The sequence below is a fragment of the Archocentrus centrarchus genome, chromosome 6, assembly GCF_007364275.1.
Source record: "Archocentrus centrarchus isolate MPI-CPG fArcCen1 chromosome 6, fArcCen1, whole genome shotgun sequence".
Classification (NCBI taxonomy): Eukaryota; Metazoa; Chordata; class Actinopteri; order Cichliformes; family Cichlidae; genus Archocentrus; species Archocentrus centrarchus.
This window is the reverse complement of record NC_044351.1, coordinates 21,988,850-22,011,206: the sequence shown is the minus strand read 5'-3', so window position 1 is coordinate 22,011,206 and position 22,357 is coordinate 21,988,850. Positions and strand designations below refer to the sequence as shown.

Sequence of the window (22,357 nt, the reverse complement as noted above, 5' to 3'; positions counted from 1 at the left end):
TTTAAAGCAGCATATTCATTTGGACAGAGGTGTAATCTGTGTACACAGACGCACACACACATGCACACTGACTGAAATCTGATAGCACAGCGTCGCTTCAGCTCAAGCCTTATCCTAAGAAACAGAGGTGTGTCTGAATGTGCGAATATATTTCAGCTCTGTCTCTTTAACTCGGGGCTCCTCCACAGCAGCATGCTTTGGGATTCATGCATAAACATGAGCTGGCCTTTCAGCTCTCTCCTCACATAACCAATCTAAATCTAAATGAGCCCCCACTACAGATACACCAGCAGGCAATGACATTACTCCCCAGCCCCAGCCCAACCCCCTACTCTACCCTACTACCCCCAGTGACACATATACACCAGCAGGCAATAATTTCACGCCATCCCTCAAAGCCCCCCCCTCCCTCTCCACACACACACTCGCTCGTACCCCTTTTTGCCGCAACCCCACCAGCTGCACAGTACTCATTTGATTAAGAGGGGGAGGACAGGGAGAAGGAGAAATGGTGGGGGATCACTTTATCAGGATGACTTTCTAAGATGGCTATCATCAGCTACGAAGCTATCTGAAGCCCTCTTATGTGTTTACCTTGCTTTTGTTCTCCGCGTGTATCTGGTGTCTCCTCCCTGCAAACCCAGTAAGAACAACCCCAAGTTTCACGGTTGCATCTTCCGTTGTCGCATTTCTGTGTAACAGTTAAATGAAGGGCTTGCTGCGAGAGAACAAGAAGCAGATACGAGTTTGTGCTCGACTTGTGCGCCAATCTGAATGAACCGTATGTTCCCGTGATCATATAAGTTTTTCCTCTCTGGGAAGTTGTCTCATCAACCACTGGGAAGTTTTGCATAAAAAATGAGTAAATAATAAAATCTTCTCTACCAACCTAAGCTGTGGTCCTTTGAAATGTTGCATATGAAAATCTGTGTGTCCTAAATGTGCTGTAGTGTGCAATTTTCCTCCCCTCTCTCCCAGAGTCGTAAAACACATTATCATCAGCAGCAGCAGCAGGAGCAGCAATGTAATTCATCCGAGGTCGTTAATATTCATCATATCATTTAGTCACAAAGGAAACTCATCTGGCTGAATGTCACAGATGTAATTAATGAAGTGACCCCAGAGGTCATGGTTCCATTCACCAAACGCCTTCCACACTCGGCCGTGTTACACACACACGGTTGCACTTCAAAAGCCTTCCAGCCAGACACACACCGCCACCGAACATACAACCTGGAATATGAAACACGCATGTAACAAGCAGACACCCTCGCATACCACAACATTCACAAAATGGCTTCTCTCGGCTAAACCAAAGGGATGAGACCAGAGCGTGCACCAAAGCAGACTTTATTTAGCTCAGTGGAGTATGGGGAGGGAAAGGAAGAGAAACACACACCAGCACAACTGGGGTAGGGAGAGTATAGAGACACACTAAACCACTGGAGCAGGACATAAGGACAGGTGCACATCACAGGTATCTTTTTGGTCATCACTATGGCAACAACATATCCAGAAAAAAAATGAAAAGAATTGTTTTACCTACAGTAAGGATAACAGAGTCTCTCCACCATAGAGTACTCCAATATGTACATCTTACAGTCACTAAGATCAAGAGAATACGAGAGAAATTAAATTTGAAATAATCAGTATATATATTAAAAAAAACTGCCTTTGTGGTATTTGGAATGCACATTTCTGTACAGAAGAAAGCTCATTGGTATTGTCGTAAACATTGGTTAGTTAAGAACGAAACATGACATGAAGTTAGTCGGTCCACATCCTTTGGAAAGTCGGCTGTGATGTCAGTCTGAGTTCAGCAAAGCTGCTTCAGCTGGACAAACGGACATGAGACATTGCAACACAGAATGACATCAACCAGAAGGTTTGGGGCTGAACTCCTTCAAATAACTACGCAGTATCTCCATAAGCATTGAGAAGTAAATGCCCCCCTCCCGGAGGGTTTCTCTGAAACTGGAAGCTTTTAAAAAAAAAATATTTCTGATATTACGAAAGCCATTTCTGTTTTCTGAGTAAGGGTAATTATTATGATACTGAAAAAAACCTTGATGGAATTGAGCCCCACATATCCATTTGTTTCCGAACAGAATAAAAGAGGAGCAGTTTATCAACAGCATCACAGGTATCATTACAGTTTGTAGTCATTAAAGCCTAGTGGTAAAGCGATCAGAGCATGCATCTTTCTACAGTATCGTTAGAAACTACAGTACATTAGCAGCAAACTGGACATCCTTAAGGGCTGAAGTTCAACACTATGGTATAAAAGAAAAATAAACTGCAACATTTCTCAAGAGAAGTAAAACTCTTCAACCGCTATATTACAGACTGCCATGGCTCTAGTTTGGGGTTTTGGTTACAGTCTCCAGTGTGCTTATGAGAGGCAGAAAACAGTAGCTTAGATACAGGGACTCCTTCCTTCTTTAAAAACAGCAATACATCGTCAAGTAAACAGTAGCGCTTATTTTTGTAGGTCATACGGTTAAAGTATTATCACGTCTTTGGATTTTTGTCTTAAAGCATTAATTATTGTTTAGCTATTATTGTTATATTATCATTATTACAGATAGAATAAGGACTGGTTGCAAATGAACACAGGAAGAAAGGTAGTGAGAAAGAGCAGAAAGTAGGTAGGTGGGGAGGGAGGGAGGGAGAAAAGGAGGGAAAATAAATTAAGTGTACAAAAATAACATCAATAACATCCAAAGTTTTTCTCAGCTTTGCGCAGTAGCTCTCTTTCTGTAAGTGGAAAAGAGAGCCATGTCTCAAACATCCAATGAAGTCTCGAGTCAACCATACAAAAGCTAAATACTGTACATTTACCCCTCACACTATTAAACACTTTAGTTTCAATAAGGTTTTTTTTTTTTTGTAACAATCTATTACTCAGAGGTGAAAAGCTCAGATCTTTGAAATACAGAGATGTTTTTTTTTTATATCTTTTAATACTTAGTCCATGTTAAACCGTGCCTCTTCTGTTTTAAAAACAGAAAAGTACAGTATTAAGATCACATTTGAAGCAGAGCCATGTTGAGCTGTTGACCTGAGCATAGAAAGCTTTACATTAATCACATAACATTGGTAAGCCATTGGTATATTCAAATAGAATGGAAAGGCAGTAAGACACCTCGCCTGAACATATCAAAGCTGTCATAATCTTTTCATAATCATGACACTATTATATCGAAGCAAGACAGTTTATCTCAATCCATAAGATTTATATTAAGAAACTATGACTAAACACACACAACGTAAATTCGAGTTTGGTTAAAGTTTTCATATACAGTTTAATGGTTGAGTGCTATAAAAAAATAGTTTGCCCCTTTCGGGACAAACTGGCCTTTTACTTTCTGTGCTATTTGGGCTGTTATCCACTAAAGGAACATACAAGGACTACATGTACAACAGAAGACTCATCATTGGCTTTTGGAGGGTGAAGCTGCATTCTAGCACCGCGTCAGTCTATTGGTACTCGGCTTACCTATGCCAGCTGCAGATCTCACCCCTTCACCATACAGACGTCAGCTCTGCAGTTTGTTATTGAAAACAAACATGTTCAAACGAAATCCACAGACATGTAAAATTTTGGTTATGAGCTTTGGAATCTGAGTCAGTCTTTACAAAAGCTCTATGCTAATATCCCTGTGTAGGATATAATTCAGTTTTTTTCCTCTTCTTTTTCTTCTTCCACTGCTAACTTTTTTTTCTTCAAGTTTATTTTTTGGAGCTCTCTATTTACACTAAAATCTCTTTGACATTTTTTTTTTCCAGCCTCATACAGACTGGCACTACATGCTACACAGCTAGTCATCTAGCACTGGTCTGGTGGAGGGCCCACTGTGAGTCTGTCATGCAGACTGAGAGGTAGACTGCAGGTCTAGCTGGGCAGTGAGGTCACATACTTGGAGAATGCTCTTTGGCCTCTGTGGCATCTGGTTGGTTTTTATCAAGGTGGTGTTTGGTTATAGTAAGGTGTCTGACTGAATAGGGAGAGAAGCTCTTTTCAACAAGAAAGGACAGACTTGGGCAAGAGTTGAAGAACAATATGAAAAGTGGAAAGCTGTGGTAGACAGGACATAGTTTGTGCTCTCTCCTACTTTTAGCTGAGAGAGTTTCTCTTTGGGCCACTGCGGCTCTGCTTCTTTGGGGCGTTCGTGTTAGAGGGTTGGTGGCAAGAGGACATGATGTTTGTTAAGAGGAAGATGGCAGTTGCAGGAGGGGTTTTGGTGAGAACATAGTTGAAGGAAGCAGTCTGCCACTCTAAGCTCTGTCTCTCTCCCCTGTTCCCCCTGAGAGCTCAGCATGCTCCCTCTCAGCAGAGTCAGAGCTCAGGCTCCTGGCCCTCTTCTCCTTAGCTCTGGCATTTTGGAACCAAACCTACAAAAAATATTTACACAAACAAATATCATCAAACAATCATTGTGTTCTGAAAGTTTTTCTTTTTAAAAAATTTTTCCTTTTTCATCTTGTATACCTGCACCACACGGTGAGGCAGTCCCAACTCCTGGCCCAGTGTCTCACACTCTTGTCGGTTGGGTGTGCGATGGCTTCTGTAGAAGTCTTTGAGCTGGAGTAACTGGAAGTGGCTCATCTGTGTCCTTTGGCGCTGCTGTTGTTGATGGTGGTGGTGCTGCTGCAGAGTTTGTGTCTCACCCCAGTCTGAGCTTGGACCTACAGATCCTTCAGGACTAGGTGACTCTTGGTCAGCCATACTGGAACCTTCCTCACACGGGTATTCCTCATCATCTTCCTCATAGTCATCATCCTCCTCTGGGTTGTTTAGATGAGTAGTTGAAGGCAAAGAAGCCACTGATGGCTTCATACTTGACTCTCTGTTGCTGATGACATGGCCGTGGTTTGGGATCAGACTGGAGGATATAGATGGACCTGGTCTGTCCACGATGGATGACATAGCCATCCCAGGCTGCCCACTGGATCCATTGCTCACTGATAAGTTGTAGCCTGCTCTTTCAGCCTCAGCCCAGTGGCGTGACCTCATATGGGCATCTAGAGCACTTTTCACCTTGAAAAGAGCCCTGCAGAATGGGCACCGCAAATGGTTCAAACCTATGCTAAAACTGGATCCTGGCCCCATTGACCGGAACTGTCCTTTTCTCTCTCTTGCTCGAGTATTCTGAAACCAAACCTGCGAAAGGAAGGAAAATATGTGTTTTAAAATTCAGCTTAATTAACATCATAAAATTATCATCTGTCTTCTTATCTACACAGTACCTGAACCACTCGTCTTGTGAGACCAACATCTCGTGCAATGCTTTCGAGGACTCCTCTGGTGGGGTTAGAATCCAAGCTGTAGCGCTGATACAACACTTCAAGTTGTTCTGGGGTGATGGTGGTTCTCTGACGTTTATCCCTTCTGTGCTCCTCCTCAACCTCTCTGCTGCCCCTTTGACCCTCAAAACCAGTCTCTGATATATGCGTTGTACCCTGCTTTATGGGTGTCAAGGGATTGGTAAGGGTGTTACTTGAGTGATCAGAGAGGGCGTTCTTCATTTGTATGCTGTTCAAGTGTGAAATCATTGGAAGTGTGGGATTTGAGTGTATTTGAGACATAGTGCCTGAAAGCATTGGGCTGGCCATTAAGGGATGGTTGGGGTGAAGCATCATATAAGGCATGGTTCGGTCTGTGAAACCAGAGTGGAGGAGTTGCACCTGGGATTGAGCTGCTAGGAGGTGCCTGGTCTGATGTTCCTGCCACAACTGGAATGATGGCAAGGACAGTGGGCAGAGATTGCACTGGAACTGAGCCTGGGTTTGGAGTTGGGTTTGCTGTTGGGTTTCAGTGGATAGGCAAGCTGTGGCATCAGTGTGGCTTGTTTCAGACTCTAGAGCAGAAGGGTGGCTGGGTGATGTCTCAGAAGACTTTTCAAGAACTTGATCTGAAGGAGGGCTGTGTGTATTCCCCTGGTCTGAATGAGACATGGTGGGTACTGTTTTCTGTAAAGAGGAAGTAGCAAGAGGCTGGGGTCTTTCTGGAGTACTTTCTTGTGGCAGCTTGGTCTCAGGTTGTGGACAAGATCTTTTTTTCATGGCTGGAACAGTTTCCTTATGCTGGATTTCTGCATCTGAAATTATGTTTTCAGTATTATCAGGAGCTGTGTTTATGTTAGCTTGAGGAGAACTTATTTTATCTTCTTGTTTCTTTTGAGCAGGTGTTGGTTCACCTTTGGCTATAAGATGCTCACTTTCTGTGCAGTGAGTAGAAGAATCAAGGGCAGGAGAGTCAGGGTTGGTGTAATACTCATAAGTCAGATCCATGGAGTTTTCATTCTGAGAGTCACCTTGTCCTTCATCCTCACAGCTATTATCCTGATTATTATCATCATTCTGGTAACAGCCATTTCTCTGTTTATGTATGTTGTCAAGCTGGTTCTTTGCTTCCAATCCATCATCTGTGCCCCGGTCTTGATTTTTGCGGGCTCTCTGCCTGGCATTTTGGAACCACACAACGATGACCCTATTAGAGAGAGATAACAGAGCAGACAACCTGTCATATTCTTCTTCTCTGGGGTAGGGAGTGGCCTCAAAGACCCCCTGCAGGGTTTCCAGCTGCTGCTCTGTAAAGCGGGTTCGGGAAGAGCGTCGGCCCCTATGGTGTTCTCTATGCAGGTCTGTTGTCTGAGGCTGTGGGGAGGTGTGGGGTGGGTGTCCAGGGGACAGTGAACATGGAGAAAGTGCCAGAGACTGGTTTTGTGCTATGTCCTCTCTGGACTCCTCCAAGGCTGTGGTTGGGGGGTTATTAAAATTATAAGGAGAATCCTTGTCTCGCTGGCGCTCTTTAAATAAGGTGTTGCGGAACCAGTGTTTGATGACTTTTTGAGGCAAACCAGACTTTGCAGACATCTTGTTGATCTCTTCATCATTAGGGAGACTATTAATATTGAAGTGTTTCTTTAGGACAGCCAGCTGTTCTTCAGAGATGCGAGTTCGGGTTCTCTTACCCTGCTGTTGTTCAGGTATTGTTGGGCTGACTTGACTTTGCTGTCCTGTTTGGATAGGACTGGGTTGGGACGGTTGGCCAAGCAATGCAGGATTGAGCTGTGGAGGCTGACCTAACAAAGCTGGGCTGAGCTGTGGCTGCTGAGCTAACAAAGCTGGGCTAAGCTGTGACTGTTGCCCTAGCAGTGCAGGGTTAAGTTGAGACTGGTAGAGTTTTGCCAGCTCAGGGTTTACGCTTGAGTCTAACCAAGGTTGAGGCTGAAGAGCCACAGACTGCATCACAACAGGAGGGAGGAGAGGTAGCTCCATGGAAAAAGGAATTGGTGGCAATGGAAGCTTTGGTAAGGGTAGTGGAGGTATAGGAAGTTGAGGCAAGGATAGAGGGAGCATAGGTATTTTAGGTAAGGAAAGAGGCATGGGGGGAGTGTTTTGGGAAGCAGCGGTAGTAGGTGTGCTTGGGATGTGCATGGTGGCCTCCTGCTGTGTAAAGTCTTGAGGTTGACAAGGAGAAGCAGGAGAAGAAGCTGGAGGTGCAGTTAGTGTTGGGTCTGAAGCTGTAGCTTCTGCTTTGGTCATGGGATCTGAAACTGGTGAAGGTTCAAGGGTTTTAACTTGAGGCTTAACGGGTTCTTGTGCTGGTTCTGATTCTGAGAATCTGGATGGAGCTGGAGTTCCAGCCTGGGCACAAACACCTGAATCCTCTTCAGATTTAGGTTGTGTAAGTGGGTACATCTGGTCATACTGCAGTCTGTATTCTCTGGAAAACCTCTCCAGGACAGCAGTGGGGAACAGCATTCGATGAATATACTCCTCGTGGCTTTTTAAAATCAATGCATCTGAGAAAAACTTGCCACAGTCTCTACACTTTTCTCCTCTTTCACAGCATTTCTTCTCTTTATTAGCTGATTTTTCGTCTTTCTTGTCACATTTCTCTTGTGTCAAGCTTTCATTGCCTCCATTGACTTCTACTCCTTTGTCACAGCCCTCAATATTTCCAATCTGTAGTTTACAAAACACATCTCTTTCCACTTCTGAGCACACTTCCATCTTGTTTATATCAGAACACTCTTGCTTATCTAGTATCTTTTGAGTGGCTATCTGCTGCTGGTGCTTGTGTCTACTCTGTATATACTGCAGTGCTAACTCATAGCCATAACTCTGCAGCAGGGCTCTGAGAGGCTCCCCATTCACAGCAGCATAGGGCACTCTGGGAGGAGGACACTGTAATCCAAGAAGATGAAATGAGGAAGAAACAGTTTCCTCCTCCTGACTCTCATTTTTAACAAAATGAACATGCATTTCTCTTTTTTCTTCCTCAAAGCTAGAATCGCTGTGTTCTTTTTCCATCTGGTTGGTAGGGGGGTCACTGCAGAATGCATCAACCTTGGCTTCACACTGTGAAAGATCCTTTGGTTGGGTATTAACTGAACTTGAACTTTGTTTCTGCATTTGTTTCTCATCTTTTTGAGTCTCCCTTTTAGCCTCTGTCTTAACCTGTTCTTTTGGGATATAGTTGGCAGATACGAAATGGCTAAGTTCTGGGCTATTAACAGTTAACTCTGGGTTGAGCTTCATGTCTCCAGACATGTAAAAGGGCAGAAGAAGTTGCTGCTGTAGAGAAAGCAAATTGTCTGGGGTCAGAGCAAAGTGTTGTTTAAGGAGATTCTCTGGCCCTAAGGGAAGGTGCTGTATAACTTGGGACTGGAGCAAAGCTGTGTGCTGCTGTAACTGAGCTTGGACCTGTGCCTGGACTATCTGCTGCTGTTGTATTAGCATTAGCTGATTTCTTGATGCTAGAAGCTCTGATACTCTCTTTTTAGCCTGTGGGCTATCTGTTGGGTTGGACAGAGTTGGCTGGGTCTCAGCTAGCGAAGAATTTGAAGAGCTTACACCATCTGGCCTCTTGGTGAAAGGCAAACTCTTCAGTGTTTCTTCTCTAGTGATAGTGGCCTGAGTAGCAGTAGTGGGGACTGACTGTGGAACGGCTACAGAAGATGCAGAGGTCTGTGGAGTGGGGTTCTGGGCAGCACGAGCTCTAGTCTGATGAAGGACTGATCGAAGGTGTATATCCAGTGTAGAACTCTGGCTATAGCCCACACCACACAATCGGCAGCGGTAGGGTCTAGGATCTGGGCCACGGGGAGCCTCTGGAGTAGCAACACTAGTGCCAGATTCCTGCAGGGCTCGTCTGGCCCGGTGGAGGTGGGACACAGAGTTATAGTGAACCAGAAGAATTGTTTTCTGAGTAAAAGATTCAGAACATATGGTGCATTTATATGGCCTGGATGGATCCAAATAACGGTCCATTGTGGGGTTAGAGCTCTTTTTGACAAGAGAGCTGGAACCAAGTTCCGATAAGATCTCCTCATGTGGCCCTTTCTCTGGCTCACTTAAATCCTCCTCACCTCCATCAACTTCAGAAACCATGCTTTTCTCTTTATTTGTAACCTCTTCTTTTTGTTCCTCTTTTCCCTCCATGCCTATTGCTTCTTCGTCTACCTCTTCATCCTCTCCCTCTCCTGCTTCTTGACCCACTTGGGGAGATAAACTAAAATCTTGTTGAGCTGAATTCTTGTTATTCTCCATGTATTGCACAGTATGAGGTGGCAAGAGCATATTCTGGCCCTGTGTGTTGTCCAGCTGTGAGTGGGTGTTCTGCATGTGTCTCTGCAGGGCCTCCTGACTGCGGCATTGTCTAGAACAGAGGGGGCATTCTGTCGCCGCCCTCATGGCATGGTACTGCCAGTGCAGCTGGAGTTTCTCCTGAGTGGGGAATGCCAAACTGCACCTGCTGCAACGGAACCGGTAACCATGGCGATCCGAGAGGGTAGGGGGGTCACTGGGTGGTGAGGTGGGTGGTGAGGAGGGGGGGATCTGAGTCGGCGATTGAGGGGCCAGTCTGCCATTGGAAGGGTGAGTAGTGTTGTCTTCTAGGGGTGGGGTGAGAAGAGCTGTGACATCTTTGGGTGCGGCTATATCTCCCTCAGTGTTCTCCACTGAAATGCCTATAAAATGTAAAAATATATTTGGCTGTGAATAGGGCAAATAAAAGTAGCATGGTTTGCTATTATTGCATCTTTAATTAGTAAATTGGTGTCAGTTTTGTAATTTAGACCAACCTTTGTTTTTCTGGGGATCAGCTGAAGCAATGGAATCTGCAGCATGGGAGCAATTTGCATTGCTGTTCTTGGTGGTTTTATTTTTCTGAATATCATCCGTGCAAGAGTCTGTCTTTAGTTCTGCCTCCAGCTGAGGCTGCGGTTGTTCCATGGATGGTGCGACCTGTAAGAAAGAAAATGCAATGGGCTGTCAGGTTTGGTCTTGTTTGTTTTGTTTTGTTTTGTTTTGTTTTTGTTTTTTTTTTTTTTGTTTTTTGTTTTTTGTTTTTTTTGTTTGTTTTTGTTTGTTTTTTGGGGGCAGGGTGGCAGTAAGGGTTGTAAAAGAAAGCTGGGATATTCCCATGTTTTCCTAATCTTACTTTATGAATAAATCATGCTTAATTGTAGAGCATAATACCAAGCAAATCTCAAGATGTATAAACACAGAGTGCCTGCACTCCCTGTACTGATATCATAAAACATTAAAGTGTATCGTTACATCTTGCACCTGCCTGCACAGCAGTCTAAGCAGCAAGGCACATCAATTTCTTAATAAGTATACATGGTTGAGATATGTGGGTCTGCCCTTCAGTTCATGCGACGCCCTCCAACATGCCCCAAGGGTTTAATAAAACTTTACTGAGCTGAATAATGAATTTATTTAAAATCATTCTTCATATAGAAAACCTCCATCCCCACAGCTCCAAGCAATAAGAGCAAATACTATATCTACTCGAACAGCTAGCCACCCAAAGGAAAGGACAGACAGCTAAAGATGAGATTTACATGACAAGAGTTTTCTATGCATAACAGCTTCATAAGAGCAAAAGGAAAGAACAACCGTGCGCACGCACGCACACACACACACACACACACACTGCAGAGAAAACTGAAGGTCAGGCTTAATCTAGAGAGCGTAATTGGAAAGCAAGGTACATAATGGCCATCATCACCTCAGTCTGAATTAATGAACCTCAATTACTATCAGAGAGAGTGAGGGAGGGGTAGGAGGGGAAGGAGGGAGGACTAGGGGGGCTAAGGGGTGTAGGATATGAAAAAGAGCGAGCAGAGAGAGGGAGGGAGGAAGTATGGGGCAATGAACAAAAAAAAACTGGTTTGGAGAAAGACAGTGAGTAAGGGAGGGGCAACGCATAAGAAATTGAGAGAGAGCTTGGGAGAGACAGAAAGGGAGGGGCAGTAGCAGAAATTGCAGAATAGGAATGATAGGAGTAGCTAGAGGGGGGAGGGAGGGCAGCAGAGGGGAAAAAGGGTGAAAAGCAGTCAGTGAAGTGGAGGGAAGAGAGCAAGAGACAAAGGCCACTTAGCATACAGGCCAGGGAGATGGAGGATGGTGATGTGGATAGATGACCGGTCATTGTTAGTTGGAGAGACACAGTAAAAAGCATGGGGGCCCCTTTTTAGCTTGACTGCACTTCTGGTAATAGAGGGCTACTTAAACATGCATTATAGAAAGACTGGCTTTTCCCTCACTCACTCAGTCAAACCCGCTCTCTTCCACTCTCAGAGACGCGCATACACATACACACAGAATGCACGGCTGCATCAAAGATGATAGCGGGGAGCTACTTAAACATGCATTAAAAAAAGCGTTGCCTTTCTCTCTGGTGCCTTCTTAATGGAATTGTCTCCCTACATTTCACTCTGCCCCATCCCCCCATCGCTTGCCTTCACATTTTCTTTTGCTTCCCAATGAACGCAAATACAGCAAATACACAGTTGCATGCACTTACTGTGCTGATGAGCTTGTCTACACAGTCCTGTGCCACACTGTGCACATGTGTGAGATGCTGTCGAAGCTGTGTGTATGGGAGTTGAACCTGACACAAAGGGCACTGGACAGTCTAAAAGAGAGGGAAGGGAAGAGGAAAAAGAAGAAAGGAGAGAAGTGTGAGAATTTGAGGGCGGCACAGGTTATATAAAGAAACACGAGGGATTCTAATCTAGACCTGCATTTGTTATGTCCAGTGGTACATTCTACATTCACTTAGGCATATTTAAATAATTAAAAGGTGCGTCAACTGTTTACCTGCTGGTTCTCATTTTGCTGGTGTGTTCTAGGGCGTTTGGTTAAGATGGAGTTTTCCATTTCCCCGCATCCAGAGGATGGACGCTTAACTGAGGGCACTGACTCCTTCTTTTCCCCTTCCTCCCCTCTAATTTTTTCTAAAAGTAAAAGTTAATATGAAAATATACACTGATTTATAATTACTACATTGTCATACTTCCATTAGTGTCAACTATTAATATGTTACAGAATTGGTACAAGCAGTTATACCCGTCTCTGTAGAAATCTTCTTTGCCCCCAAGTTACGTGTGTCTTTGGTTGTGTCCAAAGGACCAGAGCAGGTCTCACTGGAAGTTTCCACATCTTCGCTGAGCTCTTCTGGGAGGTGACAAGACAAGTAATTATGTACTACAAACACTGTGCTTCATACTTTATGTTCTTGCAAACTATCAAGCTAATTGTAGTTTATATTATTTGCTAGGTAACATCATTCAAAAAGAGCAATTTCAGAGAGCCACACTTCATTCTTCTTGCTTGCCTCCATACGCTATTGATCAAGTATTGATTCTACATTAGATTCTCCTCAGAGGTGGAGTAAGGGTAATATGGACTGAGAACACATTGGTTCATCTCAATAAGTCTTAATCTACAGAAAGCCAAATCATTGGATAGGTTTAATTTACAAGTAAAGTGTTGAACTAGTCATTTTAGGTGCACAGTCCAGACATTATATTATTGTTTTATCCTGCATGGACTGCAGAGTAGGAACTAGCCTTTGCCTCCCACAGTCCTCGTCCTGGGGATTTGTATTGGTCCATTGATTAGCAGGTGCTAGTTAGCTGTTGTCAGGGGTGATTGGGGATATAACAAGGATGTGTATCGACTAATCACTTTGCTTGATCAATATCTCAGCAAAGGCCATTATTCATTTTCTCACTCTTTTCATCTTAATCCCGTGTCTGCTCTCTGTTGTCAGCAACCGCAGGAAACATGAAATAGAATACACCCACACAGTTCATATTCTCACCTGTGACGCCATCAGGGCTTTTCCTGATGGTAAAAATGGCTGCCAGCTCCTCTCCACCCATTGGCTGCAGCTGTAGTAGCCCTTCCCTCTGCTGATGGGTTGGGGTTTGACTGTGTTTCAATACTTGGAGTTTAGAAGAGGAGGAGTGGTTGCATAGAAGACAGTGAAACAGCCACGAACCTCCATCAACCTCACCATCATACTGCTGCAGGAACTAACAATAAGGTGAAAAAGTGAAAAGGTCAATATTATGGTCAGACAAAGGTTTCTACATCTTTTTATAATTAAAACAACACACTTTATGCTTCAAGTGCAGCTTCCCAATTCTAAGATGCAACGGTTTTGGTGTAGAGTGTGACAAGATGTGGTTTTGTGTACTTACTCTGTAAACCCGGACGCTCGCCTCGTGGTGTGAGCTGAGGGAATGTCCTCGCAACTTCTCCAGACTGCTGGTCACGTAGTCACACAGGCTGCACCTCAGCTGGACAGGGTTGCCCTTAGCAATGAGGGCAGCCCCCTCCTGACCTCTGTCTCCGCCCTCCTGGAGGTGAGCGGCCAGTTGGTACCGGGTGCGGTGCCTGTCGGTCTGACAGTGCAAAGAGAAGTTAGCCCTCAGCGGGGTGGTGTAGCCACACAGTCTGCAGTAGCAACCACCAGCAACTAGGGAGCACCACTCAGACTGGGGCAAGGAACGAGGAGCGTTCAGGTGTTGTTCCACAGACTCTAAGCTGTCAGACGAAAAGCAGGAGCAGACAAGGCATTGGAAGATGCCCTGGGAAAGGGGTCCAGTGGGGGACAGAGATGGAGCTGGAGGGGGAGAGGGGGAAGGAGAGGGAGAAGGAGTCAGCGTAGACCCAAGGGTAACTGGCTGTTCTGCGACTTGTTGACTGGTCAGCCGCATGTTCAGTGAAAGCTCGGCACCTACAACAGAGAGAAACCGTGAATTACAATTTACATATTTTCAGACTTTAATGTTGAATAACAGTAAGAGTTGTGATGCATCAGTTACCTGTGTTTTGTAGGTGTTTAAGCTGTGGGGCAAGGCTCCTGCAGTGAGACAGATAGTAACCTCTCTGGAGCCGTAGCATGTTATGTGTGTGTTTCTCGCTGGTGGTGTGTATGCGCAGGTTGCGGGCAATGCTGGTCTCATAGTCGCACACATCGCATCGCCACCGCTTACCATGAGAGTGGGAGTGTGCAGGTGGTGTGAGCTTAGCGGGCTGGGTAGTAGGTGTGGGAATAGAGAGTGCCAGCTTGCTGTACGGCTGCTCATCTGCCTCATGACCATTGGAGGAGCTGCTGCTGTTGGTAATATGAGAAGTGTGCATGTGGCCATTCAAGTGTCCCCCATTTTGAACATTATTAAGGTGTTTGTCTGACTGCATGTGTATGCTGAGGTTGCCTTTCGATGAGGTAGCATAATCACACACCTCACAGCGGTAGGGTTTGTAGCCGCAGGCGTAGGTTTCACCCCGGGCTAAACGTGGATGGGGTTTCCCCGACCTACAGTACACACACACACCTCGCGTTGCACCACCACACACACACTTTCCCTCAGAGACGCCACACACACACTGGCCTCCTGTCTCTGGATGTTTTTCCTTCATGTGGACTTGTAGTGTATGCTGAGACTTATAGTGCCAGTTACATTTGGGGCATTTCAGGGTTTTGCAGGAATTACGTGAGTGCATTATAGTCATGTGACCAGTCAGTGACGTAGGAGAGAGGTCTTGGTTTTTAAGGACAGCTTCTTTCTGTTCTCTTTCTTTGTCTCTCTCATCATCTACCTCTGCGTCTAGCTGGCTGTCATTTGGTTCTGGAGCTTTGGCACCATCTCCATTGGAAATGGAAGAATGAGGAACCCCTGCCAGACCATCATCCTCAGCAGGTGTACTGGCAGGCTCTGTACCTGCCAGTGGAAAAGCCAGAGAAGACTGCTGGGATCTAAAGCTCTGCGGAAACCCAGAAATCCAGCCCTGATCTCCCTTAATGTCTTTTACCTCTGTCTCGCTCAGCACGGCAGAAGAGGAGGACGGACAACTGAAGTGCTTTGGAGAAATGGGAAAAAAAGGGGAGGATTTTGGAGAAGGGGAAGGAGTGGGGGAGGGCTTTGGAGAGGCGGCTATTTTGCTGTCGAGTGTGCCACTGGCCTTTGCAGTGCTGGAAGAAGAGCTGTGCTGGCTCTGTTGAGGTAATAAAGAACATTTGGATTTGGTTTGGCTTTGGTTTGAGATGGCCTCCTCCTCTTCCTTCTCCTCCTTTCTGCCTCTTCTGTTGAGGGCTGCTGGGAGGCCCCCTGTAACTGATGCCTCTCCCATACCTACACGCACCTCCCCTTCTTCCTTCCTTTGCCCTGACAAATATCCCTCCCCGAAGTCTTCCTTCATCCCCTGCCTTTGACGCACTTCATTCTTCTGTGAATGTCGGCCTCCTTCTTTCTGCTCTCTTCCCTGGGTCTCTTCTCTAGCCTGGGACCGCTCTGTGCCCTCCTCCTCCTGCTGAGGCAGGGTCAGGGGCTCTTTGGTAGGGGCCATGGCTGAGGTATGAGAGGATGACCCCTGCTCAGGAATGACTGCCAGGGTCAGGAGAGGAAGAGATAAAGCCTGGGGACTGAGGTCAGCATCTCTCTCCTCTCCTCCCCCTCCATCCCCTCCTCCTCCCTCACCGCTGTCCATACCAGAGGCTACAGCTGCCACACATCACTACCCCACCTGTGAGTTTCAGTTACAGATGAAGAGAGTGGGACAGGCAGAGACAAAAGAGTGAATTTATAAAAAGAGGAGAAAATGAACTACATGAGTCACGTAAATATTATTGCATAACAGTGGATGCATTGATTAGAGTCCCTGGATAGCATCTGTTCAATACAGCCTTCACAGTGCGCAATCCAGAGGCTGGTTACCCAGGGGTTAGCGTTAGCCCTTAATGGGAAAATCAATAGCACAAGCACTAAACTAGGTAGAGGAATGCGGGTAAAGGCTACGCAGGAGGTCTATAATATTCCTCAGGGGATAGGATTAAATAAAGAACTGAATGCTTCTGAGCTAAAGGGCTTCTTCTAAATTGCCACACTTACATAAAAGCAGATAAAAGAACGCTTTTAAAAGCCTGTGTATCAGTCTCTGCATCTTTGGCTGCACATTAGTACAGAAACAATACGAGGATACAGGATCACCGCTTAGCACAACCCATTTTTACACCCAGAACACACTATGCACATTAAGCACAAAACAAGAAGTGGACACGACTGACTGTGTGTGAGTCTTTTACTTTATTTGATTTTTTTTTTTTTTCAGAATTTAGATATGTGTTAATTACAATCTGTGGTCACTTCTGAAGCAGTTTTGTTTGTGGCGTTGCATTCCCGTCGTTTTTATTTTGAATTCTCCACGTTCCAGGTCTGTTATATTGCTTCCACCCCCTGCAAGCTCTGTTGCTACAGAAATACTCAGGCACATAATATAATGCACAATAAATAATAAATCCCTATTTTTACTAAACGGAGGCTTTATAATGCATTTGTAATCTATACTAGAGGCATGTCTAAAAACTAATATTTCAAACTGTTTATTACAATGTAATAAATCTGCATATTAAGACTTAACTTTTGTAATCTTTACTTTGAAATGAGACTAGCACAAGCCTATAACTTTAAAGTTAAATCCCTGAAATTAAAAAAAGAAAGCAATAAGATTTCACAAAGATTCTGAATAACTTTATATACAATATTATCACTCTAGATACTTCTTCAAAATGAATTGTTTCTTTCCCCTCATCAGTTTCTGAGTGACAGATGAATGCCATCTAAGGCAGATACATCTCTGTTAGCCTGCGTGTGTCCCACAATCTCATTACTGACCTTTTTTAATCAAGGAGAGACCTTAATCTACCCTTTCACCTTCTCCTTCAACCAACCAACCCCCTCTTCCTCCTCCTTAAACACCCCTTTTCTCTCCCTCTCTCTCTCATATCCACCCCCTCCCCCTCTTTGCAGCTTTAAGATATATGGCTCATATCGGCACTCTGATAGTGCTTTAATGTACTGTGTTTATGTCACAGGCCACAGACCCTTGCCCACTGCCGCTGTCCACTGTCCTGCCAGAGAGTGCTGATGGGCCAAGCAGTCCTGCCAGCAGCTGAGAACAGTCTCTAATCTGATAAAGATTTTCATTTACACTGCAATCAATAACCTGGGTCTATCGGCAATGTAACTATTTATACAAGCATTCCTGGCTCTCCATCGATCAAGTGCGGGAAGCCATCATTTAACAATGTGTGTGTGTGTGTGCGTGTGTGTGTTAATATGCATGTACATCTTTTTGTGCAACTAATTGTGGTGATGTCAATTAAGCATACATGTAACACCTGAAATTCAACATGCATAGGCCTATTACTGCAGGGTTTTTTTTTTTTTTCCAGACTAAGATACTAGTGTACATGGCATATTTGTCATTAACTGTTAGATACAGCAGCATAACATAAAATCTTGTGCAAATAAAAACAAAAAGTGAATTCCCGGATTCCCTAGACTGGGGTGTGGGTGTGGGTGTGCGTGTGTGTGTGTGTGTGTGTGTGTGTTACAAGCGAGAAAGGCGAACAGGGGTGTGAGAGGGAGAGAGAAACAGACAAGAGAGAAGAGTTGTGGAGCAATACTTTAGGAAAATCCCTTTTGTTTGCCATTGTATGACCTGGACACACACAGTTGGATATGGACAAATACTGTTTTTAATGCGTGAAGACCCAGTGGACCATAAGACAACGACCTCCGCGCAGTCGCAAGGTAATAGCCCTAGTATTTTAGCATTATTCTGGGACCATAGTAGCGGGGCTGTTGAAGAATACCGGAGGGGTAGTGGCTTGAATAGTTCACTCCCCGTCTCTGTGTTGTCAAGCCACTGACCAACCATCAGCTCCCACACTACTTCAGCCTTTGTTTACAGTGTATCCTAGCCCGAAACATCTAAACCGAGAGTAACCAGTAGGCAACAGCTAACAGGTGACTCAACACACAAAAGCTCGATTTGTGACAATTAGAGGCTACACTGACCAAACATGCCCTCCTCCCCACCGCCGAGTCGTGTCCCTCCAGCTTCCTTTAACATCGTAAACAAATGACACACTTACATTTCTGCAGCGACTCTGGTACAAAGCTCCGCACGCTGAATGTGTAGTAGTCCAGAAAACAATCGCGCAGAGAGTCCACTCATTCCTTATGAATGATCCTCTGCGTTTTTACGGAGCCAGGAGGGAAAAAAATGGGGAGAGGGAGAGAGAGCAGCGGGGTCCAAGTTGTTACCAAACAACAGTGTAATTAAAGCTACATATAGGCTGTAGTAAACAGAAGATGGGGGACGGAGGGGTTTGTGCGAGCTCCAGAGGTAGAAAGAGTTCTGATCACTGTGGGAGGAAAAACACTTGGCTCTTTATTCCTGCTAATTAGTTTCCTTCAAAAAATGGCTGAGATTACGTCCAGTGCGCATGTGCGTAATTGCGCAGACACCGCTAATTAGCCCGTTTGGATCAATAGGATTCCGCGAGAGAGAAGAGAGAGGGAGGAAGGATGGAGGGAGGGGGGAGAGGCTGCCGGGGACGCAGGGAGAAGACGAGGAGAGGAAGAATATTTTTAAAAAGTATGAGAAATTATAGGCGAAACATTGAATTTGATTCTCGAATACTAGATTGTTGCTGGAAATTCCAAAAGGCTAATCCATTTAGATGACTATTAAGACACAAATCCGCCTATTTAAATTATCATCTAGAGAGGAAACTGTTGCAGGAAAAAACTACAGTTATACCCAAACACATTAAAATAATGTAAAGTATAATAATGTTGAACCCAAGTCTACGTTGACAAAAAAAAAAAAAAAATTAATCCAATGGCTTCACACACAAAAAAAAAAGAAAAAGAATGCCTCAAACCGCGACGCTGTCACCGTGCCTCACTATGAAGACTGGTACAAACACACCACAAGGCCCCGGAGGATTGTTTTAGGGATATCATGTTGACATTTTGTGTCAGATAAAGCACGGGTTAGACGATCAAACATATGCACAATGCTGTACGCCTAAAACGCATTATTTTTTATAAATTTGTTGCGATCACTTGGCTCGGAAAAGTTGAAGACTGTGAAAAACCGAAGGCCTTAAAAAGATCTAAAAACTAATACTTCGATCAAAAAGAAAAGCCTTGTATATGGTTGCATACAGGCAGAGAAATAAGGCATTTCATCCTTTTTTCTTTTTGAACTGATCAGGTTAGTGAAGACAATAGGTCCGAGTTTGGCACACTGACTTGATATTACTAGAGAACAATTCTCTCTCCGAGGGGGAAAAAAAAAGGCTAAAGCTAAATTATTGTGTCCATTCTTGTCACAGAATCAGAGAAGACCTTTAGCCAAGCGGGGTTTTGTTTCCTCTCCGGCCGTCCATCCTCACCACCGAAATCTATTGTTATGATAATACTATTGTGAATTTCACCCTGGATGTGCAATCTGTCGATCGTCCATATTTTAAAAGGTGAACACTGCATTTAAATTTAAGATCCATAGCATTTCTTTTCTTTTCTATTCTTTTCTCTTTTTTCTCTCTTTTTTGAGCTTTGTTTGTGAGAGGTGACCTCGTCCTTATTTTACAATTGCAAATACATTTTAGAAATGTTGGTGTTGCTGCAAAAAAAAACAAAAAACAAAAAAAAAACGTCCCAATGTAAAATTGTATTTAGATTCTGATATTTTATTGTATTTCCACAGAAGCTTAAATGTGTATAGGTTACTATCAGCTCACTGTTGCGTGAAACAACCGCACTACCAGGCCATGTCGGAACAGGAAAGCCATGAATATTATTTATATTTCATTTTTATTTTTAAGCTGTTTTAGATTTTTGTGCACCGACGTTTTACTCTCGATTCTCTTGGTTTACCTCGATTATTTTATTGTATTTTTGCAGCTATAAATATGCAATACCGGTCAAAAAAGTGCTAAAAGATTTGCCCTACGTTTGGTAAGTCCGGTAATTGTTTATGATTCGAACACCTTTAAAGACGTTGTGGCACAGGCCACTATCAAAAACTGAAAGTTATCAAGATAAAATAAAGTAAAATACATAGAAATTAAAATAGAAATAGCAAAATAATCAGTGACTGTCCGTGTCTCTGGTGAGCACCGTGGCCTCACAGCCAGAAGGTCCTGGGTTCGAACCCACCCGCGGTCTGAGGCCTTTAAGTGTGGAGTTTACATGTTTTCCCGGTGCCTGGGTGAGAGACAGTCCAAAGACAGGAGTGTTAGGTTAACTGTTGATTCTAAATTGGTCGTGGGTGTGAAAGGTTGTCTCTTTATCTGTTGGCCTTGTCATAGAGTGGCGACCTGTCCAGTGTGCACTCTACCTCTCATCACCCTCTGACAGCTGGGCTAGGCTCCAGCCCAGCGGATAAGCGGAAGAAAATGGATGGATGATCTGTTGTCTTAGTGCTAACAAGGATTTTCTACAGTTTATTCACGACAGTATTTCATTTTAAAATTTCATAGCATTAGTCTAGACATTGTCTGAGCTGTGTGTGTGTGTGTGTGTGTGTGTGTGTGTGTGTGTGTGTGTGTGTGTGTGTGTGTGTGTGTGTGTGTGTGTGTGTGAGAGAGTGAGAGAGAGAGAAACAAAAAGGATGTGCAAGGTGTGAGCCAGAGGTTTAAATAATATCCATCCATCCATTTTCTTCAGCTTACCCAGTTCAGGGTCGTGGGGGGACTGGAGCCTATCTCAGCTGCAGGGTACGCCCTGGACAGGTCGCCAGTCTGTTGCAGAGAGACAAACAACCATTCATACTCACATTCACACCTATCAGCAATTTAGAATCACCAGTTAACCTAACTCCACTAACTGCATGTCTTTGGACTTGTGGGAGGAAGCTGGAGTACCCAGAGAAAACCCATGCAGACACAGGGAGAACATACAGACTCCAGACAGACTCCACACAAACAGATCCCGGCCAGATGGTGGATTTAAACCCAGGACCTTCTTTGCTGTGAGGCAACACCGCACCACTGTGCTGTTTAAATAATAGCAAAATATAAAATCTTCACTGAAGCTTTTGCAATATGCTGTTTGAAAATGTTTGTTTGCTCATACTCATGCATGTTTTTTGTTGATGTGTGTTTCTTATATAATGTAACAGAGTAACCTGTAAGAACAAAGCCTAAAAGGAAAAGACTGTACATTTGTATGTAATCAAATTACCTTAGAGTTTACACTTGTGTAATGGTTCCAAGGCTTTCAAATGATCATTGTAATTGATATACATTTTCATTTGCATTGAATTTGCAAGTGTTTTTCAGTTAAACAGAGAAAGGCAGGTGGACACATTTGATGTCTCTCTTGGTGTGAGGAGAATGTGTCCTGTATGCTTTTGGGCACAATCTACCTCAACAACAATCTTCGCATAAAGTGCTTTCTTAATAGAACAGACTAGAATAGAATATTTTTCCTCATCTGTTTGAGTGTACGTCGATTCAGCACAGATGATAGCAGAGCCACTCTCTGTGACTGCCACTGAGTTCATTTACATAGATATAAGTGCAGAGTTGTAATATTTTACTAATATTAAAGCTCGTGTGATTTAAAAATTCACACTCATTCCCTCTATTGCCTAAACACTCAAGTATGCATAGGCTGTACTGTTAAATGTGCCAAGCTTTTTATGCCCTCAGGTGTATGCCAGGGGTTTGTTGTTTTCACTGTAATATATAGTTAGCCCTTCCACCAATTTACCCTGTCAGCACTAATGGAGCAATTAACCACTGTGATACCCCCCAGGCAGAAGGAACAGCAAAAACTCCTCAACTCCAAACTTGTCTTTATGACATTTATATGACAAAATATGGGGGAAGCTGGGGACCCATCTGACACCTTGGAGGGTCCTTAATGTCACTCCCTCACTTACCTCCGCCTTTTTCTGCCCCAGGGTATGGCACTGAGGAGGAAGTGTAATGCATCATGTATGGACAGGCTCGGGCCTCTTCCAAGAGAAAGGAAACTTTGCCTCCATGGGGCAACACTGATTTACACCTTCACACACTCTGTCCCATTCTGCAGGATTATAAATGTAAACTGCTTCATAGACAGACACACTTCCAGCCAACACACTCCAACTTGACCTCACCTTTCACTTCTGCCTTTTTGGTGTCTCTTTGTCTGCACTCACATTCCCCCTGTCCTTCTTACATCCCCAAGGAGGCAATAAC

The 22,357-nt window shown here is 44.2% G+C and overlaps 1 protein-coding gene and 1 long non-coding RNA gene across 2 annotated transcripts in view; one reads left to right on the top strand and one right to left on the bottom strand.

Annotated features, from left to right (window-relative positions):
- The window catches only part of LOC115781144 (uncharacterized), a 26,011-nt gene extending 8,599 nt beyond the window's left edge, over positions 1–17,412 (top strand). Inside the window, exon 3 of the long non-coding RNA XR_004020057.1 lies at positions 17,186–17,412. This is a non-coding gene — a long non-coding RNA (uncharacterized LOC115781144). The remainder of the gene's footprint in view (positions 1–17,185) is intronic.
- LOC115781141 (zinc finger homeobox protein 3-like) lies at positions 1,343–22,357 on the bottom strand. The gene is made up of 11 exons (XM_030730579.1): positions 22,276–22,357; positions 14,136–15,837; positions 13,509–14,047; positions 13,127–13,340; positions 12,370–12,477; positions 12,121–12,257; positions 11,825–11,935; positions 10,095–10,257; positions 5,251–9,980; positions 4,493–5,164; positions 1,343–4,395 (listed from the first exon to the last, which is right to left on the bottom strand). The coding sequence occupies exons 2-11, from the start codon at positions 15,799–15,801 to the stop codon at positions 4,279–4,281; spliced, it is 8,457 nt and encodes a 2,818-aa protein (XP_030586439.1). The 5' UTR covers positions 15,802–15,837; positions 22,276–22,357; the 3' UTR covers positions 1,343–4,278.

Excerpts from the sequence above, each read along its gene's own strand:
- LOC115781141 (XM_030730579.1), bottom strand. The coding sequence starts at position 15,801 with ATGGACAGCGGTGAGGGAGGAGGAGGGGATGGAGGGGGAGGAGAGGAG. Across the intron at positions 11,936-12,120 it reads AGCAAAATGAGAACCAGCAG|ACTGTCCAGTGCCCTTTGTG; the intron begins GTAAACAGTTGA and ends CCTCTCTTTTAG. Across the intron at positions 5,165-5,250 it reads TCACAAGACGAGTGGTTCAG|GTTTGGTTTCAGAATACTCG; the intron begins GTACTGTGTAGA and ends TTCCTTTCGCAG.